This window comes from Sciurus vulgaris (assembly GCF_902686455.1).
Source record: "Sciurus vulgaris genome assembly, chromosome: 6".
Taxonomy (NCBI): Eukaryota; Metazoa; Chordata; class Mammalia; order Rodentia; family Sciuridae; genus Sciurus; species Sciurus vulgaris.
Window position 1 is genome coordinate 33,171,469 of NC_136466.1, and position 21,545 is coordinate 33,193,013.

The window sequence follows — 21,545 nt, forward strand, 5'->3', positions numbered from 1 at the left end:
CATAGGCCCCTCCAAACCCAGGTCTCTGGGCTAATGGACGAGAGGTTTCCCCTACTTCCTGGACCTGGGTGCTGGCTTGAAGCCTAGATTACTTCCTCCCCATGACCAGGAGCTGGTTAGGCTGGGTGCCCACGTGTCCCAGAGTGGCTGGGGCCCACCTTTTGGTGCACCAGCTCTGCAGAATAGCTCCCCACCCAGCAATTAGGGAGCTGGGCCGGCCAGTACAGCCAGTGGGGAGTGGGTGGGCGGTACCAAAACTTGGCAGCAGTGCCAGAAACCAAGGCCAGGCCCAGAAGTAGGGGGAGAGCTGAAGCTGGGGTGTCTCCAAACCAGATCCCTGTTAACTCATCTGTGCTGGGCAAACCAGTTCCCTGGTCCCCAAGCAGGCTGAGTGGCTCTGGGGCCAGCTGATCACAAGTGTCACTGTCACTATTGTGGCTACTGCTTTGGGGAAGCCCCTCCCTTCTGCTCCAGTCTGGGCCCTCAGCTGCTGTCAGGCTCAGCCTTCCCCTGGAGTCTCCTTCCCCAGCAGACCTGGCCCAGGCAGTCAGTTTTGTCCAGAAGTGTATAGTTCCCTGCACTGTGCTCTCTGCCTCCGAACCTCACTCAAGTGTTACACTTTCCAGCAGCTCTCTGGGCCCCTACCCCCTTCATGGAAGACTTCTGACTCTCTAGTCTCCAGGATCACTGATAGTGGTGCCCCCTCCTAACCTCAGTGAACTGCACAGCTTGACTTAGCCCTTGACCTGTCTCAATCTGCACGTGTTCCTGGACTGAACCAAAGACTTGAAAGGAGGGACGGACACAGGGAGGGGAGGCAGGGCACCATTTTGGAACAACGTGGAAGGTAGAAGAAAGAGATTGAGGGTTTGAGCAAGTCCGAGGCCTGACTAGGGAGGCAGAGAATCAGCTGCCTCCCTGGGCTGGGCCCTGGTGTCCCTCATTGCACAGAGGGAAGGAAATGCTCAGCTCTTGCCTTCTGGGGTAAGTCCTCCCTGCAGTGCTTACGCCCCCGTATGTCTCTCCATCAGTTCTTTGCAAACTGCTGTAATTGTTTTTTTTTCTGTCTCCACTGGGTTGTGGGCATTGCCAGAGGAGAGCTGTGTCCTCCATTTTCCTTCCCCAACCCACTCTAGTTCCAGAGCCCTCCCCTGAGTAGGATGGCTTTAGATGAGGAGAGTCGGGTGGATGGGGAAGGCTCTAACTCTGAGCCATTCATGGATATCTGTCCTGTGCCAAGTCTATGCCAAGCATGGGCGTCTAGAGCTAGTTACCATTCATTCTACAGGGGTGTACTGAGGGCCTCCCTCTGGACCAGATGTGGTTCTTAGGTGAGGAAGCCATAGTAACAAAGCCCCTCAGGCCCCTGCCGTTGTGACACTTAATGTGTGTGGAGGAAGACAACATGGGTCAATGCTGGTGAAGGTCATTCCTGATACTAACCAGGCAGGAGATGAAGAAGGTAGGAGAATTAAAAAAGAGCTCAGGTATTCTGACACAAAGGACATCAGGGGCCTCCATGGTGTCAAGCAAGTGAGCCAAACATGGAGAAAGGGAGCATGGAAATACATTTGTTTGAAATTGGAGGGATGTGGGTATTAGGGAACCTTTCTCCAAAGAGGGCATAGGCCCCTGTAGGTGATGTCATAAGACACATGGAAGTCCAGAGAGGGTCCTGCATGCAATTTCAGGAGGGGAACAAGGAGAATGGGAAGCACAGCAGATGCTGGACAGCCTGGTAAGCTGGTACAGGAGTCCCTGAGCAGTCAAAGGAAAGGGCTAAAACCAGGACCAGCTTTCTGTAAGACCTGTGTAGCACCCAAGACCCTACCCTTGGAAGCGCCCTACACTTGGTGTTGTGTTCTGCTGTTGCCATCTTGATCTTCTTAAGAATGTTTGAACAAAAGGCCTCATTTTCATTTTGTTCTTCTCCCTACAAAGTAGGTAGGCGGTTCTGGCTTGAATTTAAGACTTGCAAGGAGGGACAGATGAGCAAGAGAAGACAAGGCACTGTTTTGGAGCCACCTGAAGAGTGGAAGGAAGAGGCAAGGACTCAGGCAGGTCTTGGGTCTGGCCAGGGAGCCAGAAAGGCAGTTTCGGCTCCCCTGGGTTGGGTCTTGGTGTTCCTGGGTTCCATAGTGGAGCCAAAGGCAGTGGCCGCATTGCCCACCACTGCCCCACCTTCACTCGCCATCAGAGATCCCATCTTTTTCTATCTCTGCCTTCCAGGACTTGATCTGAAAGCAAAGAAGTCTGCATTTCCAATTGTGCATATTCTCTACCCCTCAAGACTCCCCTACCCATGCTGGGGATTGAATCCAGGGCCTTCCACATGCTAGGCAAGTACTCTGCCACTGAGATACACCCCCCAACCCACTAAGGTATAATTTGCACACAGGAAAATTCTTCCTTTTTAGGGTACAGTTTGGAGAGTTTTGACATACGCGGAGTTGTATAAACAACCATATAATCAAGACAATTATTACATCACCTCTCAAAATTCTCCCCTGTGCTCCTCTGTGGTCAACTTTCCCCCTACCTTCACCCCCTGGCAACTACTGATCTACTTTGTCAATAATCCTTTTTTTTTTTTTTTTCTTTTTGTGAGAGGTGCTTAATCCCTGCTGATACATAGCAAGAACAACAATAGGATATTGGTATAAAAATAAATAGAATGAAGAACCAGAAATAGATTCCATTTTGTAGGGAAAAAATTATGAAAGAGCTTGCAAAGGAGAGTATAAGGAAGGAATATTTAATAAGGAGTGCTGAGACAAAAGTGTGTGTTGGGGGGAATCATACTTTGTAGCATCCCTTCTGAAATAAAATGGACACTGTTTTTTTTTTTTTTATGAGTTAAAATTTGAAAATCAAATCTTAGGAAACTGGCAAAAGACTCAATAGACTATTGCTGAATAGACTTGCTGAATGGAGAGCAGCTAATGAAGCAAACTGGAAGCAATCCCATCCCCACAATAAAAAAACAAATATATACCAACCCCAATGAGGAAAGAATAATAAAATCAACTTTGTAGTAAAACTTGGTGCATAGTGAAATTAACAAGTCCGAACACAAGAATAACCACACGTTGGGGAAGGCAAGACAGACGAGGTTTAAAATGGCCCGATGTGAGCGGTGCTTTCAAGGCTCTTGGAGAAGCCCCACTTTGCTCACGCCCCGTTCCGTGGGGAAGAAGGCCAGGACTCCAGAGAGGAAGTGGGGAAGCCCGGGGCATTCTCCAAAGCCTGTGAGGTCCTGCTGCTGCTCCGCTGGGAGGCTGCCTAGGCTCCTTGGCCCCAAGCAAGGTTTATTCAACTCTTCGCCCCCGCGGCTCCTGCGTGGAGCCAGGACCACCCAGGATCCGGGTGCAATGCCAGACACCTCCTGGATGCTCCATCCGACATTCCCGCGGGCTCAAGGTCCAGCTCTGGACCGCCTCCTTGCCTTCCTTGCCTCCGAAGGTTGTTGAGTTAGGTTTCTTCCCTCTTATGAGAATATCGACTATCTCCCAGCATCTTTGTGCACCCACTGTTTTCTAGGTAATGAACACAAAGTCCAGGTCCCAATGGAGCTTTTAATCCTAAAATGTAGGGGAGGCAGGGTTAAGGGCCGGAAGACAGATCAACAAATAAACACATAATTTCAAGTGAAGGCTGTAAAGAAAACAAAGCTGGATTGTGCAAGTGCTTAATTAAGAAAACAAAACAAGATTGTGCAAGGGGTGGGGGCAGGGAAGAGGAGGTGTGGAAGGTTGCAGCCTGAATGACCTGGAATGAGATCAACCATAAAAGGGAGCAGCAAATCAGGGAAACAAACCCAGAGAAAGGAGACTGAAACTTTATTGTCTAAGTCTTTGAGGTCTGAGGAGAGGGTGAGGGTCTCTAGCCCTTCCCTTCAGAGGAAGAGGGCCTGGTAAATTCAGTTCTGGCCTGGGTTTGGGTCACCATCTTCTTTCTCCTTTCAGATACACCCTTCCTGCTTAGGACAAATGTGTCACCCCTACCACCTAAGAAGGGTATGGAGAGCAGCAGGGCACAGGCTGTGCCTCATCTTTCCTGCTGGCAGAGTACAATTCTCAAAATGACTAGCCTGTGGGCAGATTAAGTATGGGTTTAGGTTCTGAGGGCAAGGCAGTTACTCAGAAGGCTGAGGCAGGAGGATAGAAAGGGAGAGGCCAGCCTGGACTAAGCAGACTTTCTCTCAAAATAAAAAATAGAAGCCTGATATGGTGGTGCCTGTCTGTAATCCCAGCTGAGGCAGGAGTATTGAAAGTTCTAGGCCAACTTCAGCAACGTAGGTCCTAAGCAATTTATTAAGACTTTGTCTCAAAATAAAAAACAAAAAGGACTGGAGATGTGGCTCAATGGTTAAGCACTCTTGGGCTCAATCCCTGCCCCGCCCCCATCAAAAGAAGATAAAGGACTGGGGATGTAGCTCAGTGGTTAACTCCACTATTAAAGAGCGATAGAGGCGGTGGGGAGTGGGGATGTAGCTCAGAGGTAAAGTGCCCCTCTTTAGTGGTGCAGACTCCACTACCCACTCCCCCCCCCCCAAAAAAAAAAAAAAAAAAGAACCAGCAAGGGGAAAAAAGGACTTTTCTTTTAAACATCATTTGTTATTTCAAAAACAGCAAAAAAGCCTAACTGTAACTGTTGGACCCCTTACATACATAGTGCTGTTTAGGTACTTTATTTAGTTATTATTATTATTTGCGGTACTGGGGACAGAGCTCAGGGCCTGGCCCATGCCACGCCCCCAGCGCTGTGTTTACAGCAAGGTGTAGGGCATACTTTTTTTGGGTTTGGGGCTTCTGGCGGGAATCCTGCAGCGCAGAAGCCAACGTGCACCTTCTCCAGGTGGACACCCGGGCCCGCCAGCCCCGCACATCTCCGCGGGCGGGCAAGTGGTTCGGTCCGATTCCTTCTTGCTGACTGGGAGGTTCGGGGGCCTTGTCCAAGGAACTGGGAGCCTGGGAAGGGGTTACCGGGGCGCGACCTGGGGACCGCGACAGTCTTCTTGGGTAGCCTGTCAGCTCCTGTGGGCGACTTCACTTTCGCCGCGCGAGGGAGGAAGAAGACCTGCTGCAGGCAAGTCACGACCATCCTCCCCTCTGCGAAACTGCGCATGGGCGAGTCCAGACCCGAGGTGCAACCGTCGCGACTTCCGGTTCCGATGACAGCGGCGCCGGAAGCCGGGCCCGGCTGCGGTACTAGGTGAGTGTCGGGGGGCTTCTGGGCGCGGAGGTGCTGGCCCAGGGCGGCCGGCGCTGGCGGGGGGCGCGGCGGCCGGGCGAGCGCAGCTCGGCGGACCTCCCAGGCCTTCGCCGGAAGCCCCGCGACCAAGACCCCAAAGCCAGTTCATCCTCGGGCTTGTTCTCTGCAGTCTTTGGCCCTGGCCCGGGAGTTGGAGTCCCACGGAATCATCGGACTCCCCACCCTCATAGAGTTTGCTCAGGTGGTGGAGTCGCTCGGACTGAAGTCCCATCCTCGTGCGACCCACCTGAGTCGGAGGTAAACAGCTGAGGGCGGAAGGAGCCCCGACAGGGCATTTGAATAGGATCTTTGGAAGAATAAGTAGGAGTTTGCCAGTCATTTGCATGTTAATGCAGGTGAAATCTCAGTAGGGCCTTGCTATCCACGGAAAATGGTGGGCTTTTTCCTCCTAGTTTTTTGGTTAGTGAGAAAAGATATTTGAAACTTCAAATAGGGACGTGCAATGAAGAAAAGGAACAGGGCCATATAATAGGGTGAATGGTGTGAGGGCGGGGCAGAGGTCAGAGTTATATACTGTGGTCTAGGGAAGTATCTCAGAAAAGATGACATTTGTGTTGAGATCTGAATAAGAAGGAGCCAGCCGTGGGAAGAGATGGGAAAGAGTGTTCTAGGCTGAGGGAAGAGCCAGTGCAAAGGCCCTGAGGCAGAATTAAATTGGGTGTAGTGAAAAAAAACAGAAAGAAGGCTAATGTGGCTAGAATATGGCAAGGGGGGGCAGAGTGGTGGGCTGATGAGGTTGGAAAGGTATTTGGGCAGGTGGGGGTTGGTGGGTCGTGGTTCATGTAGAGTCTTGTAGGCCAGAGAGAGAGAGAGAGTGTGTGGATTTTATTCCAAATACAGTGGAAAATCTATTTTTTTTAAAAATTTTTTTTGTAGTTGTAGATGGACAGAATGTTTTTATTTTATTTATTTTTATATGGTGCTAAGGATTGAACCCAGTGCCTCACACGTACTAGACAAGTGCTCTGTCGCTGGGCTACAGCCCCAGCCCAGATCTATTGGTTTTGAGCAGAGGAATGTTATGTAAGGTGGAAAAGATATAAGGATGGCAACTGTAGAAGTATAGTGATTAAGCCAACTGAAGCAGTGGAGGTAAAAGGCAAAAGGGACTAGACTATGATTGGCACAAACTTCCCTTCTTCCTGCCCCAGGAGCCCTCATGTTTTGGGATGCTGGAGACTAGGGGCAAAACTCCCATGCCTGCCTTGGCGGACATTTTAGTATTTCCCTTATGTGTCTTCCTGCTCATACTCACGGATTTGAGCTCAAGCCCTCTAGGTCAAAGGTTAGGGAATGGATGCATTATTTATTTTAATTAATTAATTAATTTGGTACTGGGGTTTGAACCCAGGGGCACTTTGCCACTGAGCTACGCCCCCCAGACATTTTAATGTTTTTTTTTTGAAACAGTGTCTCACTAATTTGCTCAGGGCCTCATTAAATTGCTGAGGCTGACCTTGAACTTGTGATCCTTCTGCCTCAGCCTCCTGAGTCACTGGCATTATAGGCAAGAGCTACCATGTCTGGCAGATGCACCATTTAATCAGCAAGTGCTTACTGAGCACTCACCCATGAACCAGGCCCTGGACAGGGCACTGAAGGGAGGGAGAAGATAGGGCTAATGTCATTCTTTGAGCAGCTCACAGTTCAGTGTGGGGAGACAGATGTGTAAACAGATAGTTACCATGCCCCAGTAGAAACTCAGATGTGTGTTGTGCCGATGTCCTGGGACAGACTTGCAAAGCAGAAAAGGAGGTAGGGAGAGGTCATAAGGAGCTGATGATTAGATTGCAGCTCATGTTCTCCATTGCAAAGAAAGTACTTAGGGTTCTCTAGAATAGGAACAACTTGTGCAAAGGAAGTGAATGCTTAATTGCAGAGGGCTCTTATGTCAAGCTATGGCAGTATTGAGCAAAGGGGTGACAGCATCCGATGTGTGTTTTGGAAGGATCACCCTGGTGGATAATTTCTGTGCAGGAAGGTCTTGGGGAGGAAGGCTTAGAACCAGTGGAAGTGAAATTCCAGGCATTGGCATTTATATTAATCATGCAGTCTGTCAAAGACAAACACACACTTTATTATGTTTGGTGAAGATGATGGATTGATTCAAGCAGCATGGTTTGTTCCAGAGGGACTGAATTAGCCTCTTGGGCCCTTTGGATTGAATACCTGCAGGGAGTTCTGGTTTCCTGACTCATTTATTTTATTTTTAATTGAATGTGATTGATTGATTTATTGGTTGCCGTGCTGGGGATCCAACCCAGGGCCTTGCACATGCCAGGAAAGTGCTCTACTACCGAGGTACACTCCAGCCCCTCTTTTTAAATTTTTTTTATTGAGTTAATCACACATTTCAATTCATAGTATATGTAATTGGTCCATGCAGGGCTCTTTTCTTTTTTTCTCTTCTTGTATTGGGAATTGAACCCAGGGCTGTGCACATGCTAGGCAAGAGTTCTGCTGCTGAGTTTCATTCCTAGCCTTTCTGAGGAAAAAAAGAAAAAAGAAAGAAAGAAAAAAAAAAAAAAAAAAACTCACTAAGTTGCCCAGACTGGCCTCAAACTTGCAGTCTTCCTGCTTCAGCCTCTCAGTAGCTGGGATTATAGGCGTGTTCCACCATGCCTGGAAGGGCCTTTTTCTGTTTTCATTTATGTACGTATTCCCTTATTATCCCCATCCCTCCTTCTCCCCACCGTAGGAAACCACTCTGATGTGTTTGGTGTATCGTTGGCCCTCCACATCCATGGGTTCTGCATTTGTGGATTCAAGGAATCACAGATCAGAAATATGCAGAAAAGGGCTGGGGTTGTGACTCAGTAGTAGAGCGCTTGCCTGGCATGTGTGAGGCCCTAGGTTCAGTCCTCAGCACCACATATTAAAAAAAAAAAAAGTTCATTGACAACTAAAATATCTAAAAAAAAGAACTATGCAGGAAAAAAAAAGTTGTGTCTGCACTGAACATGTATAGTCTGTTTTTTTCTTGCCATTATTTCCTATAGTATAACAGTTATTTACATAGCATTTGCATTGTATTGGGTATTATAAGTAGTCAAGAAATTATTTGAAGTATAGGAAAAGGGCTGGGGATGTAACTCAAGTGATAGAGCATGTGTTTAGCATGCTTAAGGCATAGGGGAGGATGTGTATAGGTTATGACAAATATTATTGTATTAGGAACTTGAGTACCCATAGATTTTGGTATCCTAGGGAAGTCTTGGCACAAATCCCCTGCAGATACCAGGGGACACTGTTTATCCTTTTATTTGATGTATATCTTTTATTTGCCTTAGTTGTATGCATATGTTTTAAATTTAATAACACCCAGACTTCATTTTATTCCCCTTAGTTCAACACCATGCTTTGGGATCTTACTGATGTGGCTCTGGATATATCTGGAATACAGTTTCTAAATGCCACACAGACTTCCATAAATGCACCCCCACTTTTTACTTACTTGCTGATTCTGCTAGTGATGAGGCTGTTAGATTGTTTCCTAGTCTTACTACAACAAACATTGCTGGTATGAAAAGCCTATGCCCACCTCCTTCCTCAACACTCCTCCCCAAACCAGAGCTTGAACGAGGAGTGCCTACCCACTGAGCCACATCCCCAACCCTTTTTTATTTTTTATTTTAAGATAGGGTCTCACTGAGTAGCTGAGGCTGGCTTTGAACTTGTGATCCTCTTGCCTTCGCCTTATTTTTTGAGACAGGGTAAGACTGATATCACTTGTGATCCTCCTGCCTCAATCTCTTGAGTCCCTGGCATTACAGCCTGTGCTACCATGCCTCCTGGCTCCTTCCTTACCTTTTTTTTTTTTTTTTTTTTTTTTTTTGCAGTGCTGGGGATTGAACTTTTAAATACAATCACAAGATACCGACTTGGGTTTTCATGGTCCTCATGTCACATGATATCCAAAAGGGCCGGACCATTTGACCTTGGTGAGGTCCTGACCTTTTTAAGACATTTTTATTTTTGGTAAATTGTGACTCTGGTTCCCAGACACTTGGCAAACATTCTTTTGACCTACCATCTTCCCCAGCAGATGGTTCTCACAGGCTTTGTGGTTAACTTCCTGTTTCTTGTCATCGTTAATGGTTGCTGTACATTCATTCCAACCACAAGTATTTGTTGCTTTCCTTTCCTAGTGAAATAGTGACCTGTTAAGCTGGTTCTGACTATGTTTGTAATATGAAGTATTTCAGGGAACGGCTCTGGAGCCTAGAGCCAGACCGCCTGGCTTCATTTCCCACTCCTCCTCTTCCAAGATGGCATGACCTTGGGCAACTTATTTAATCTTTCTGTGTCTCATTTTCTCATCTACAAAGTGGGTCTAATAACTGTACGTACCTCATAGTGTTTTTGTGAGAATTAAGTGAATGAGTTAATGCATGTGAAGGCATTAGAACAATGCCTAGCACATAATAAGCTCTTATGAAATGTCAGCTATTAATAATAGCAATAAAAATTAACATACCAGTTTAGATGAGAGTCCATGTTACATTTTGCCCACACTGGCTCATATCCAGTTATAGCATATTTGTTTGGGATGGGTGGGCATTTCTTCTGGATACCATGGTTACAAATTTTAGTGTGTGTGATAGCATCAGCCATAAGGAGAGAGGGTTAAACATATCCCAAGGCCCCAGGTGCCATTTTCTTGTTATTTGTTCTCTCTCTGGGAGGGAGATAGTAGTTATAGAGTGGGACTGAAGTGGTGAGACCAGGACTGATGGTTCAGTTGGGAATGGGGAAGAGTGGGGGGGACTGGTGGTTGAATTCAGGGGGCTCCACCACTGAACTACATCCCTAGTCCTCTTTGTTTTTTATTTTGAAATGGGGTCTCACTAAGTTACTTAGGGCCTCACTCAGTTGCCCAAGATGGCCTTAAAATTTGCCATCCTCCTGCCTCAGCCTCTTGAATTGCTGGGATTACAGATGTGCACCACCATGCCTATCTATTCTACTCCTTAAGACTATGGACAATTGGCTAGAATTGACCATGTTAGAGGGATGTGTAATATAACCCCCTCATTTCCTATAGATGGTTGGGGAGGGAAATTAATTCTGTCACCAGCCTTTTGAGGATTGTGTGTTCAGAGTCAAAGACTACGCTAGGTGGGGAGCAGTGACCTAGGGTGGGAAGGGTTTAGGAAGAGGGCTAGCTACTTGTGATATCTGGGCTAACCGGGGAAAGATGGACCAGAGAGTAGACCAGGGAGAAGCAACATGTACCAGGGCATGGGGCTGAGAATGAGGGTTCTGGCTGGTTGGACACAAGATACCCATCCATGGCTAGCAGTTGGGGTAGGCTGACACCAGAGGGACAGTCCAGGCTCATCAGGCCAATGTGGTTGGCAGTTATTTCTAAGCTGTATTTCCAAATATTATCCATTCAAGGATTGCCTTCATGGCTTCTATCACTATAGTATATGGGTAACTAATTCCATAAACTGTAAGAGGTAGCCACAAAGAATATAGGAACTACATGAGCTAAGACCCTGTGCAGTGTATGGGTTTCCAGTTAGATTGTATAGCCTGCTGAGGGCTGTGTGAGGCCTGCTCTGTGTTTGATTTAAAAGGGAGATGAGCTGGTGGTGCACCCCTGTGATCCCAGTGACTCAGGAGCTGAGGCAGGAAGATCGTTAAGTTCCAGGCCATCCTCAGCAACTTAGGGAGACACTCAGAAACTTAGTGAGACTCTGTCTCAAGATAAAAAGACCTGGGGATATAGTTCATGGTTAAGCACCCCAGTACCAAAAAAACCAAACCAAAACAAAACAAAAAAAGCTGAAAAAGCTGGGCATGGTGGTGCACACCTGTGATCCCAGTGACTCAGGAGACTGAGGCAGGAAGATCACAAGTTCGAGGCCAGCCTCAGCAACTAAGTGGGGCCCTGAGCAACTTAGTGAGACCCTATCTCAAAAAAAAATAAGAAAGGCCTGGAATATAGCTTAGTAGTAAAGTGCCCCTGGGTCCAATCCCTAGACCAAAAAAGAAAAAGGAATCCCATGTTTAACGAAACAATCTGGTCCCCAGCTTCCCATTAATCCCACTTGGGTACCCAGTGGAGGACAAATATAAATATAAGGACAGAATTAAGTTTTTTTTTTAATTACTCTGTTTTCAGTTCATGTTTTTGTTTTTGGGTGCTGGGGATTGAACCCAGGGTCTTGTGCTTGCAAGGCAAGCACTCTATCCACTGAGTTATCTCCCCAGCCCCTCAGTTCATGTTTTGAACAAAGCATCCGCCACCACATCCAACAACACAGGGGATTTCTGAATATTGATATATGATATGGGAATGGTGAGAGGAATCTGAATAAATGGTCTGGGAGCTCCCCTAATGTGTCACCCTGGCCCATTTGGGGCCTGACCCAGTTGACATTCCTCAGGCAGAGGCTGCCATGGAGCAATGCGCATGTGTGGAGAGAGAGCTGGACAAGGTCCTACAGAAGTTCCTGACCTATGGGCAGCACTGTGAGCAGAGCCTGGAGGAGCTGCTACACTATGTGGGCCAGCTGCGGGCTGAGCTGGCCAATGCAGGTGGGTGTCCATCCCTGGGAGAGCCCCATACCAGGATTGCTGTGGGTGGGGGAGACCCAAGCTACTTGGTGACATGGAAAGGATGGTGATTGGACATTGATACATACATCTCTAGGCCTCCTCAAATGGGCATAATGGTGTTCTCTGAGTTCTTTCAAAAAGCCCAACCAAAATTATTAATTTACCTAAAATTATTTCCATTTTTCTTTTTTTGGTCCCTTTCTTTCTTTCTTTGTTCTTTTTTTTTTTTTTTGATTGTACTTGGGATCAACCCCCGGGACCTCATCCATGCTAGGTAAGCACACTACCACCTCTCTCTTTTTTGCACTACAATTCATGTATCATTAAGCTTACTCTTCAAGTATACAATTCAGTGGTTTTTCTTTTAAGAATATTTACAAAGTTGAATAATGATTACTAGTGTCTAATTTTAGAACATTTTTTGTCACCCCCCCAAAAGACACTCAACCCATTAATAGTCTGCCCATTCCTCTGTATAGGTCTTCCTATTCTGGACACTCATATAGAGAGAATCATACAATATGTGGCCTTTAGTTTCTGGCTTCTTTCAATAGCATAATGTTTTCAAGATTCTTTCATGTTGTAGCATGTACCAGGGCTTCATGCCTTTTTTATACAGGATCTTGCTGTGTTGCTTAGGCTGGTCTCAAACTTATGGACTTCAGTGATCCTCCCACCTCAGCCTCCCAAGTATCAGGGACTACCATGATGCCTAGCTTTATTCCTTTTCATGACTGAATAATATTGATTGTATGGATAGACTACATTTTATTTATCCATTAGTTGATAAACATTTGGATTATTTCTACCTTTGGGCTAGTATGAATAATGCTGCTAAGAATACTCACATGTAAGTTTTTTTTTTTTAATTAAAATTTTTTTATTTTTACAGATTGCATTTTGATTCATTATACACAATTGGGGTACAACTTTTCATTTCTATGGTTGTACACAATGTAAATTCACACCATTCATGTAATCATAAATATACATAGGGTAATACTGTCTCATTCTACTATCTTTCCGTTCCCCACTCCCTCCCACCCCATTTTTCTCTACACCATCCAAAGGTCCTTCATTCTTCTCTTCTCCCCACCATCTCCCCTCGTTATATATCATAATCCACTTATCAGAGAAAACATTCGGACTTTGGTTTTTTTTTGGCTTGGCCTATTTCACTTACCATGATATTTTCCAACTTCATTCATTTACCAGCAAATGCCATAATTTTATTCTTTATGACTGAATAATATTCCATTGTGTATATATACCACAGTTTCTTTATTCATTCATCAATCGGAGGGCATCTAGGTTGGTTCCACAATCTACCTATTGTGAATTGAGCTGCTATGGACATTGATGTGGCTGCATCACTGTAGTATGCTGATTTTAAGTCCTTTGGGTATAAACCGAGGAGTGGGATAGCTGGATCAAATGGTGGGTCCATTCCAAGTTTTCTGAGGAATCTCCATACTGCTTTCCAGAGTGGCTGCACCAATTTGCAACTCCACCAGAAATGTATGAGTGTGCCTTTTTCCCCACATCCACACCAACACTTATTATTGCTTGTGTTCTTGATAATAGCCATTCTATCTGGAGTTAGATGAAATCTTAGGGTGGTTTTAATTTGCATTTCTCTAATTACTAGGTATGATGAGCACTTTTTCATATATTTGTTGATCACCTGTATATCTTCTTCTGTGAAGTGTCTGCCCGTTTCCTTAGCCCATTTATTGATTGGGTTCTTTGTATTTTTGGTGTAAAGTTTTTAAAGTTCTTTATAAACTTTGGAGATGAGTGCTCTGTCTGAGGTGTGGAAAAGATTTTCTTCCATTCTGTAGGCTCTCTTTACTGATTGTTTCCTTTGCTGAGAAAAAGCTTTTTAGTTTGACTCTATCCCATTTATTGATTCTTGCTTTTATTTCTTGTGCTATGGGTGTCTTGTTAAGGAAGTCTGGTCCTAAGCCAACGTGATGGAGATTTGGACCTACTTTTTCTTCTGTAAGGTGCAGGGTCTCTGGTCTGATTCCAAGGTCTTTGATCCATTTTGAGTTGAGTTTTGTACAGGGTGAGAGTGGTTTAGTTTCATTTTACTGCACATGGATTCCCAGTTTTGCCAGCACCATTTGTTAAAGAGGCTATCTTTTCTCCATTATATGTTTTTGGCACCTTTGTCTAGTATGAGATAACTGTACTAGTGTGGGTATGTCTCCATGTCTTCTATTCTGTACCATTGGTCTACCTGTCAGTTTTGGTGCCAATACCATGCTGTTTTTGTTACTGTTGCTCTATAGTGGAGTTTAAGGTCTGGTATAGTAATACCTCCTGCATCACTCTTCCTGCCCAGGATTGCGTTGGCTACTCTGGGTCTTTTGTTCTTCCAGATGAATTTTGTGATTGCTTTCTCTATTTCTATGAGAAATGTCATTGGGATTTTAATTGGAATTGAGTTAAATCTGTATAGCACCTTTGGAAGTATGACCATTTTGATAATATTAATTCTGCCTATCCAAGAACAAGGGAGATCTTTTCATCTTCTGAGGTCTTCTTCAATTTCTTTCTTTAATGTTCTGTAGTTTTCATTGTAGAGATCTTTCACCTCTTTGGTTAGATTGAGTCCCAAGTTTTGTTTTGCTTTGTTTTGTTTTGAGGCTATTGTGAACAGAGTTGTTTTCCTCATTTCCATTTCAGATTTCTTTTTCAGTTATAGATGAACACAATACCTTTATTTATTTATTTTTATGTGGTGCTGAGGATTGAACCTAGAGCCTCACACATGCCGGGCAAGTGCTCTACCACTGAGCCACAACTCCAGTCCAGGTTTTTTTTTTTTTTTTTTTTTTAATGTGTTTAGTTGTAGATGGACACAATATTTTTTGTTATTTTTTAATGTGGTGCTGAGAATTGAACCCAGCGCCTCACATGTGCTAGGCAAGCGCTCTACCTCTGAGCCACAACCCCAGCCCCACATATAAGTTTTTGTGTGGCCATCACTTTCATTTCTCATGGAGTGGAATTGCTGGGTATAGAACAGCTCAGTGTTTAACTTGACAAACATAATTCTATGTATGAATGCAGTACATGAACTAAAATAGTTAACTCACAGTAAGTGCCAATTCATCTTCATTTTACAGCAGCCTACAGTTTTTATAGATGAGGAAATGAAAGCACCATGAGATAAATTGGCTTGTCCCACATGTCCAGTTCCAAGTTAAAAAGTGGCAGGACCTGAAATAGAAGCTAGATATTTCACTGTGGAGTTCAGGTTGCCAGACCAGCATTTAGCACTGAGCTACTTCCTCAACTGCTTTTCTTTTCTTTTTCTTTTTTTTGGTGCTGCTCATGCAACTAGGCAAGTACTTTACCACCAGGCGAGCATTTAGAATAGAGGAAGCAGAAATACAATCTCTTATAGAAATCGACGCTCAGGGCTGCAGCCTCTGTGTCCTAACTTGCTTCACTGTTTTTCTGCAGCACTCCAAGGGACTCCTCTCTCAGCCACCCTCTCCCTGGTGATGTCCCAGTGCTGCCGGAAGATCAAAGACACTGTCCAGAAGCTGGCATCAGACCACAAGGACATTCACAGCAGTGTGTCCCGAGTGGGCAAAGCCATTGATAGGGTGAGCATGTGGGCAGCCCCAGGATTAGGAATACCCTGGAGCTTGTGTGTGCTGGGCTTGGATGGAGAGCATATGTGGCACTGAACTTACTGGGCCCATCTCTCCTTGTCAGAACTTTGACTCTGAGATATGTGGTGTGGTCTCCGACGCAGTGTGGGACTCACGGGAGAAGCAACAGCAGATTCTGCAGCTGGCCATTGTGGAGCACTTGTACCAGCAGGGCATGCTCAGTGTGGCTGAGGAGCTGTGCCAGGTAATGACTGTGTCAGGAATCAGGTTGGCTGGGAAGGTGCTGGGGGTACCCGCTCATTTTGCTTTTTACCTGATCATTTTCTTCCTATTAAATCCCTGCCATTGTTTAAATACATGTATTTTAGAAATCATTTCTCTTCCATAAAATAGAAGGTAGCTCTAAAAATATATATGATGAAAAGCAAAGTTATTGATTCCTACAGTTGCCAGGTTGCTAAGTTGAGGCCTGATATCCCTTTATTAAAAAGGGGATTAGTGAAATGACAAAGTAGCACTTGTTAGGAAATTAAAGATACATTAGCAGTGGAAGTCAAGGAGTCTTTTCCTTAATGTAATTAGGAGGATTGAAAAGGAATTTTCTCACCAAGCTCATCAATACCAGAGAGACCTGAGGACTCTCTCCAGTACCCCGATGATGGGATATAGTTTGTGGTCTGCACTCTGGGAGGTTAGCCTGTGGCATACAGATTTCCTAGAAGTGAAATGGGAACAAGAGGGGCCAAAATACCCGGCAGGAAACCATGGCTCTTCTTGCAAACCCTTCCTCTCTCCAGCCTATTTTGGCAGGTGAAGTTTTATTATGTGCCTAACAGAATTTTGGAAACACTATCTTCCAGTAGTGAGATCTCTCTTTCTCCCCCACAGGAATCAACACTGAATGTGGACTTGGACTTCAAGCAGCCCTTCTTGGAGCTGAATCGAATCCTGGAAGCTTTGCACGAACAAGACCTGGGGCCTGCACTTGAGTAAGGAGGCCATGGGTGGGCCAGCAGCACTCTGCCCCAGCTTCTCAGGGGCAGAACTTGTCTGTGGTCTTCATTTCACCCAGATGTGCTTGACATGCCTCTAGCCTTGTCTCAAGGGTCTCACACACCCTTTTGGAACCCTCCTTTCATGTCCTGGCTCTGCCAGAGCCCCTTCTCTAGCCCCTACAAATCTGGCTCCTTTCTTCCCAGATGGGCTGTCTCCCATAGGCAGCGCCTACTGGAGCTCAACAGCTCCCTGGAGTTCAAGCTGCACCGACTGCACTTTATCCGCCTCCTCACAGGCGGCCCTGAGAAGCAGCTGGAGGCCCTCAGCTATGCCCGGCACTTCCAGCCCTTTGCTCGGCTGCACCAGCGTGGTACGTTCTGAGGCACTGAGGGTGGTGCTGCTAGGGTCCAGCTGCTAGGCTCCAGCAGGTGTCTGGATGTGTCAGTTTGCAAGTCCCTGTGCCCACATGGGGCTTTGTTACCCAGATACCTCTCCCCAGCCTGAAAACCTCTTTAACCCCTTATTCCCTCTGAGGTAAGCTCCACACTCAATGCTCTTCTTCATCCATATCTGCCAAATCTTCACATTGTCATCTCAGACACATCAAGTCCCCAGTTCCTGCTGTGTACCATACCTACACCCACAGCATGCCATGCCCTCAAGCTGCTCCCTCTGCCTCACATGCATCTCTACCTGCCTAGAAGGACCCTGCTTATTCTAGTAAGACTCACTGGAGCATCTCTGGCATGTCCTTCCTGAGTCTCCTTCCTTCATATTTGCATTTCCAAGCCTGTCGTTTTGAGTCTTGCCTTTGAGATGCCCACCATAGTAATCCATACTCTGCTCCCAGGGATGAACCCAGGGCCACACACATGCTAGGCAAGCACTCTACCACTGAGCTACATTCCCAGACCACAAGCAATGATTTTAAATTTTCACTAGTTGAAAGTGTCTGTCTGTTGAGTGTCAAACCTGGGATCTGCTCTTGTTTAAAAAGGGAGATTAGAGTTGGTGAGTGGAGACATTTTGTGCTAAGTGGAGATTTGCTTTTGATGCAGTCAGAAGGATGGAAACAAGATGGAAAGGGACTCACCTTCCTCCTGATTCTGTGTTGGCAACACCTGTACTTGTTCTATGGTAGCAGCCCAGACTCTTCCCCCGCAGCTGGTTTTAGAATCAGTTTTGCCTGAGGGTGTTTCAGTTCCTGCTCCGTCTGTCAAGGGGCCAGGGAGCTGCAGTGCTCAGTGCGGCTCACAGAATTGTACATCTCAGTCCTGCTGCCCCCTCTTGGAGGAGGGACCCGGAACCCCTGCACCCGCTGAACTACTGCTTGGTTGCCTTGTAGAGATTCAGGTGATGATGGGCAGCCTTGTGTACCTGCGGCTGGGTTTGGAGAAGTCACCCTACTGCCACCTCCTGGACAGCAGCCACTGGGCAGAGATCTGTGAGACCTTTACCCGGGATGCCTGTTCCCTGCTGGGGCTTTCTGTGGAGTCCCCCCTCAGCGTCAGGTATGACTTATGCTGCGCTGTGAGGGCAGCATAGTGGGAGGGCTTAGAGGAAAACATGGTTTTGCCAAAGTACTGCCACTTACTGGGATGTTTATTGGTGTTTTCACCAAATCATCCATTGAGGCAGAAATTACCTGTTTTTACAGTTAAAATAGAGGGCCCTACCTCTCCTGCACATTACTCTTAGATTATGGCAAGCCCCTACCAATGAAAACAAATCCATGCATTTTGTGCAGCCCTGTCTTTTTTGGTCTTTTCTCTCAAACAACCACTTCCCTCAGGGGAAACTTGAATGGTTGAGTAATGTGAATTTAGAGCTGTTGCTTAGAATTCTCCTTCACAGTAATACTCTTTTTTCCCAGCTTCACAATCACCTCAGGAATTAGAGGTACTGTTATTCTCATTTTACAGATGAGGAAATGGCTGTTCACCATGGAATTAGCAAGCTTCACAGAGAAAAAAGGGCATTTGGACTGACCACAGAGCCACACTCCACCACAATGGACAGCTGTCACATTGCTTTTTTTTGCAGTGCTGGGGATTCAATCCAGGGGTGCTCTACCACTGAGCTACATCCCCAATTCTTTTAATTTTTAAATTTAGAGACAGGGTCTCACTAAGTTGCTAAGGCTAACTTCCAGCTTGTGATCCTCCTGCCTTTGCTTCCCAAATAGCTGGGATTATAGGTGTGTACCCCACTGCCCAACTTCACATTGCATCTTATTTAGACTGGTTATGGAGTCTTGTACTCTTCCCCAATGTGGAAGACTGACTCCTCTCTCATCTACTTTGTTACCATGGATTTGGATTCCTGGCAAGAACACCACTGGCCTTTTGACAGGCTGTTATGCAGCACTGCCCTGTGCATTTCTAGAGTTTATCATCCAAGTTCCCAACCAGTGGGCTCCCTACCTTCGAGCAATGATCTTAAGAACTGAATCCCCCTCCCTAATTTTTAAGTATCCTAGATGATACCCACTATCATACTGGTGTATTGTGACAAGAGAGCAGGGTATATCCTATAAGTGGACTGGGGCCCTTCCAAATTGACCACTGTCTCCCAGTCACACCAACAAATTTTTTGTGTGTCTGTTATTGGGGATTGAACTCAGGTGTACTCTACCATTGAGTTTCATCCCCAGCCATTTTTATTTTTTATTTTGAGACAGGATCTTGCTAAGTTGCCCAGGCTGGCCTCAAATTTGCGATCCTCCTGCCTCAGTCTCTCAAGTTGCTGGGGTTACAGGTGTGCACCAACACACTATCTTTTCATTGGTTTGGATGAGCAGATATCTGCCCTGGAACTTCTTTTTGTTTTTCTTCTAGGTTCTCAAACTTTGAGGCACATTAGAATGACTCTAGAGTTAGACATACTTGTCTACATATATAACATTTTATGAGCCATCTGAGGGATTTTCAAGGACTGATTTGATCTCTTACTACTTTAGAATTCTGTCTCAAGTCCCTTGCCAAAGATGTGCTGCACCAGTCCTTTTGTCCGTTGGCCAGGTCTCTGTGGTCTGAGCTACTCCAGCCCCTGCTCTTTGTTCTGCAGCTTTGCCTCTGGCTGTGTGGCGCTGCCGGTGCTGATGAACATCAAAGCTGTGATTGAGCAGAGGCAGTGCACTGGGGTCTGGAGTCACAAGGACGAGTTGCCGGTAAGGCCTGGTAGTGGGAGGTTAGCAGAAAGCAGGCACCAGGGAAGACAGCCAGGACAGGTTAGGGAACTCACCCCTTTGTCATCCTCCCCAGATTGAGATCGAACTAGGCATGAAGTGCTGGTACCACTCGGTGTTTGCTTGCCCCATCCTCCGCCAGCAGACATCAGATTCCAACCCTCCCATCAAGCTCATCTGTGGCCATGTCATCTCCCGAGATGCACTCAACAAGCTCATTAATGGAGGAAAGTAAGTTCCCCCTGCCTTTTTCTATCTTGACTGGGTTCTTTTGCTGACTGCTCCTGAGATGTTCTTGGTTCTCCCTTTGCAGGTTGAAATGTCCTTATTGTCCTATGGAGCAGAACCCAGCAGATGGGAAACGTATCATATTCTGATTGCTGCCTGGAAGGAACTTTGTTGGAAGGGGTTTTCTCCCATGAGCCTCAGTCTGTCTGGGGGCAGAGGGACCAGTGGCTTTAGTGGATTGATTCATTTCAGAGGAACTGACTGAGAAACACTACTATGGGGTGGAGCCTGACCAGGCTTTTGGCAGAGGCCAAGAAAGGAGGTTAACACTCACACTGGGCAGCTGGCTCCCTGGCTATAAGAAAAGGGAGATGTTGGTTGGCCTCTGCACTCTTGCTGTTATTTTTGCCCTTGAGTTAGCAACTGACAGAGGAGCAAAGGCCTTGGCCATCAGCAACAATCTTTCCACCCCTGTCCTCAGCCAGCCACGTCTCTGACTGCCATGCCAAGGCTTGTATCTACTCTTGCCTCTCAGCCCCAGGATGGGGGTGGGGTCCAGCTATGGCCCAGCTCCTCCCACTGTACAGCCTCAACTGTATATCCATTCCCCACTGTAAATAGTCCAAGTTAGAACTGAATGCTGTTGTTTTATAACTTTGAGCAAATATATTCACAGTCCTTCTCCTTATTTCTGGCCAGTCTTGAGCTTCACTGACAATTATGTGCCTGCTGCACATATATACTGGGCATGGTCTGGTGGCTGCTAACATATCCATGGTCACCCAGGTCACCTGGCATCTCTAATTAGGGGAAAATGTGGGAGATGCACAACCCTGGGCAAGGTACTTTTATATGTACATGTATAGAGTCCTATTAGGAATCACTGTAAGAGGACTTAAGATGAAAGGTAGGAGTTTCAACAGCTCTTGACCCAAGTATAAGTCCTTTGCAGATTATCCTAGGGTGGCTGGAGATTGGTTGCTATGTGTACTAAATCCTGTGTGTGGGCCAGGGATTGGGGTGGTGGTTAGACAGGGAGGGACCTTAGGTCTACAATGTTTGCAAGGGCCATTATGTTAAGGAGACGGGCGTGAGGTTTGCATTTAGTTTCATATTATTTTTTTTTTTTTTGGGTGCTGGGGATCGAACCCAGGGCCTTGTGCTTATAAGGCAAGCACTCTACCGACTGAGCTATCTCCCCAGCCCCTAGTTTCATATTATTTAAAATTTACTAGCCAGGCGTTGTGGGGCATGCCTGTAAGCCCAGTGACGGGAGGCTGAGGCAGAAGGGTTGCAAGTTCTAGGCTAGCCTCAACAACTTAGTGAGACCCTGTCTCAAAAAATAAAAAACGACTGGGGTAGAGTCTATAGTGGTAGAGTGTCCCAGAGTTCAATCTCCAGTATAAGAAGAAAAAAAAAATTTACTGTTCTCCCCAGTAAGTTTTCTATGTTTATTCCCCACTAAGTTGCTGAGGCTAGCCTTGAACTTTTTTTTTTGGTACTGGGGATCGAACTCAGGGCCTTGTGCTTGCAAGGCAAGCACTCTACCAGCTGAGCTATCTCCCTAGCCCTAGCCTTGAACTTTTGATCCTCCTGCCTCAACCTCCTCCTGAGTCACTGGGATTACAGTTGTATGCCACAGTGCCCAGCTTACACAGTGGTTT

General features: G+C 46.1%; 1 protein-coding gene across 5 annotated transcripts; it reads left to right on the forward strand.

Annotated features, from left to right (window-relative positions):
- The first annotated feature begins 4,791 nt into the window (after nucleotides 1-4,791).
- RMND5B (required for meiotic nuclear division 5 homolog B) lies at nucleotides 4,792-20,569 on the forward strand. 5 transcript variants are annotated; one of them, XM_079144242.1, is made up of 11 exons: nucleotides 4,792-5,214; nucleotides 5,384-5,511; nucleotides 11,656-11,820; nucleotides 15,316-15,461; nucleotides 15,574-15,714; nucleotides 16,359-16,459; nucleotides 16,670-16,836; nucleotides 17,812-17,977; nucleotides 19,533-19,635; nucleotides 19,730-19,884; nucleotides 19,967-20,569. In XM_079144242.1, the coding sequence occupies exons 3-11, from the start codon at nucleotides 11,682-11,684 to the stop codon at nucleotides 20,028-20,030; spliced, it is 1,182 nt and encodes a 393-aa protein (XP_079000368.1). In that variant the 5' UTR covers nucleotides 4,792-5,214; nucleotides 5,384-5,511; nucleotides 11,656-11,681; the 3' UTR covers nucleotides 20,031-20,569. The 5 variants fall into 5 exon arrangements, with proteins under 5 accessions (XP_079000368.1, XP_079000366.1, XP_079000367.1 ...); XM_079144240.1 differs by having other exon boundaries at nucleotides 4,793-5,214; nucleotides 11,670-11,820; XM_079144241.1 differs by lacking the exon at nucleotides 5,384-5,511 and having other exon boundaries at nucleotides 4,793-5,214; nucleotides 11,670-11,820.
- The last annotated feature ends 976 nt before the right edge of the window (nucleotides 20,570-21,545 follow it).

Excerpts from the sequence above, each read along its gene's own strand:
- RMND5B (XM_079144242.1), top strand. The coding sequence starts at position 11,682 with ATGGAGCAATGCGCATGTGTGGAGAGAGAGCTGGACAAGGTCCTACAG. Across the intron at positions 16,837-17,811 it reads TGCTCGGCTGCACCAGCGTG|AGATTCAGGTGATGATGGGC; the intron begins GTACGTTCTGAG and ends GTTGCCTTGTAG. Across the intron at positions 17,978-19,532 it reads GAGTCCCCCCTCAGCGTCAG|CTTTGCCTCTGGCTGTGTGG; the intron begins GTATGACTTATG and ends TTTGTTCTGCAG.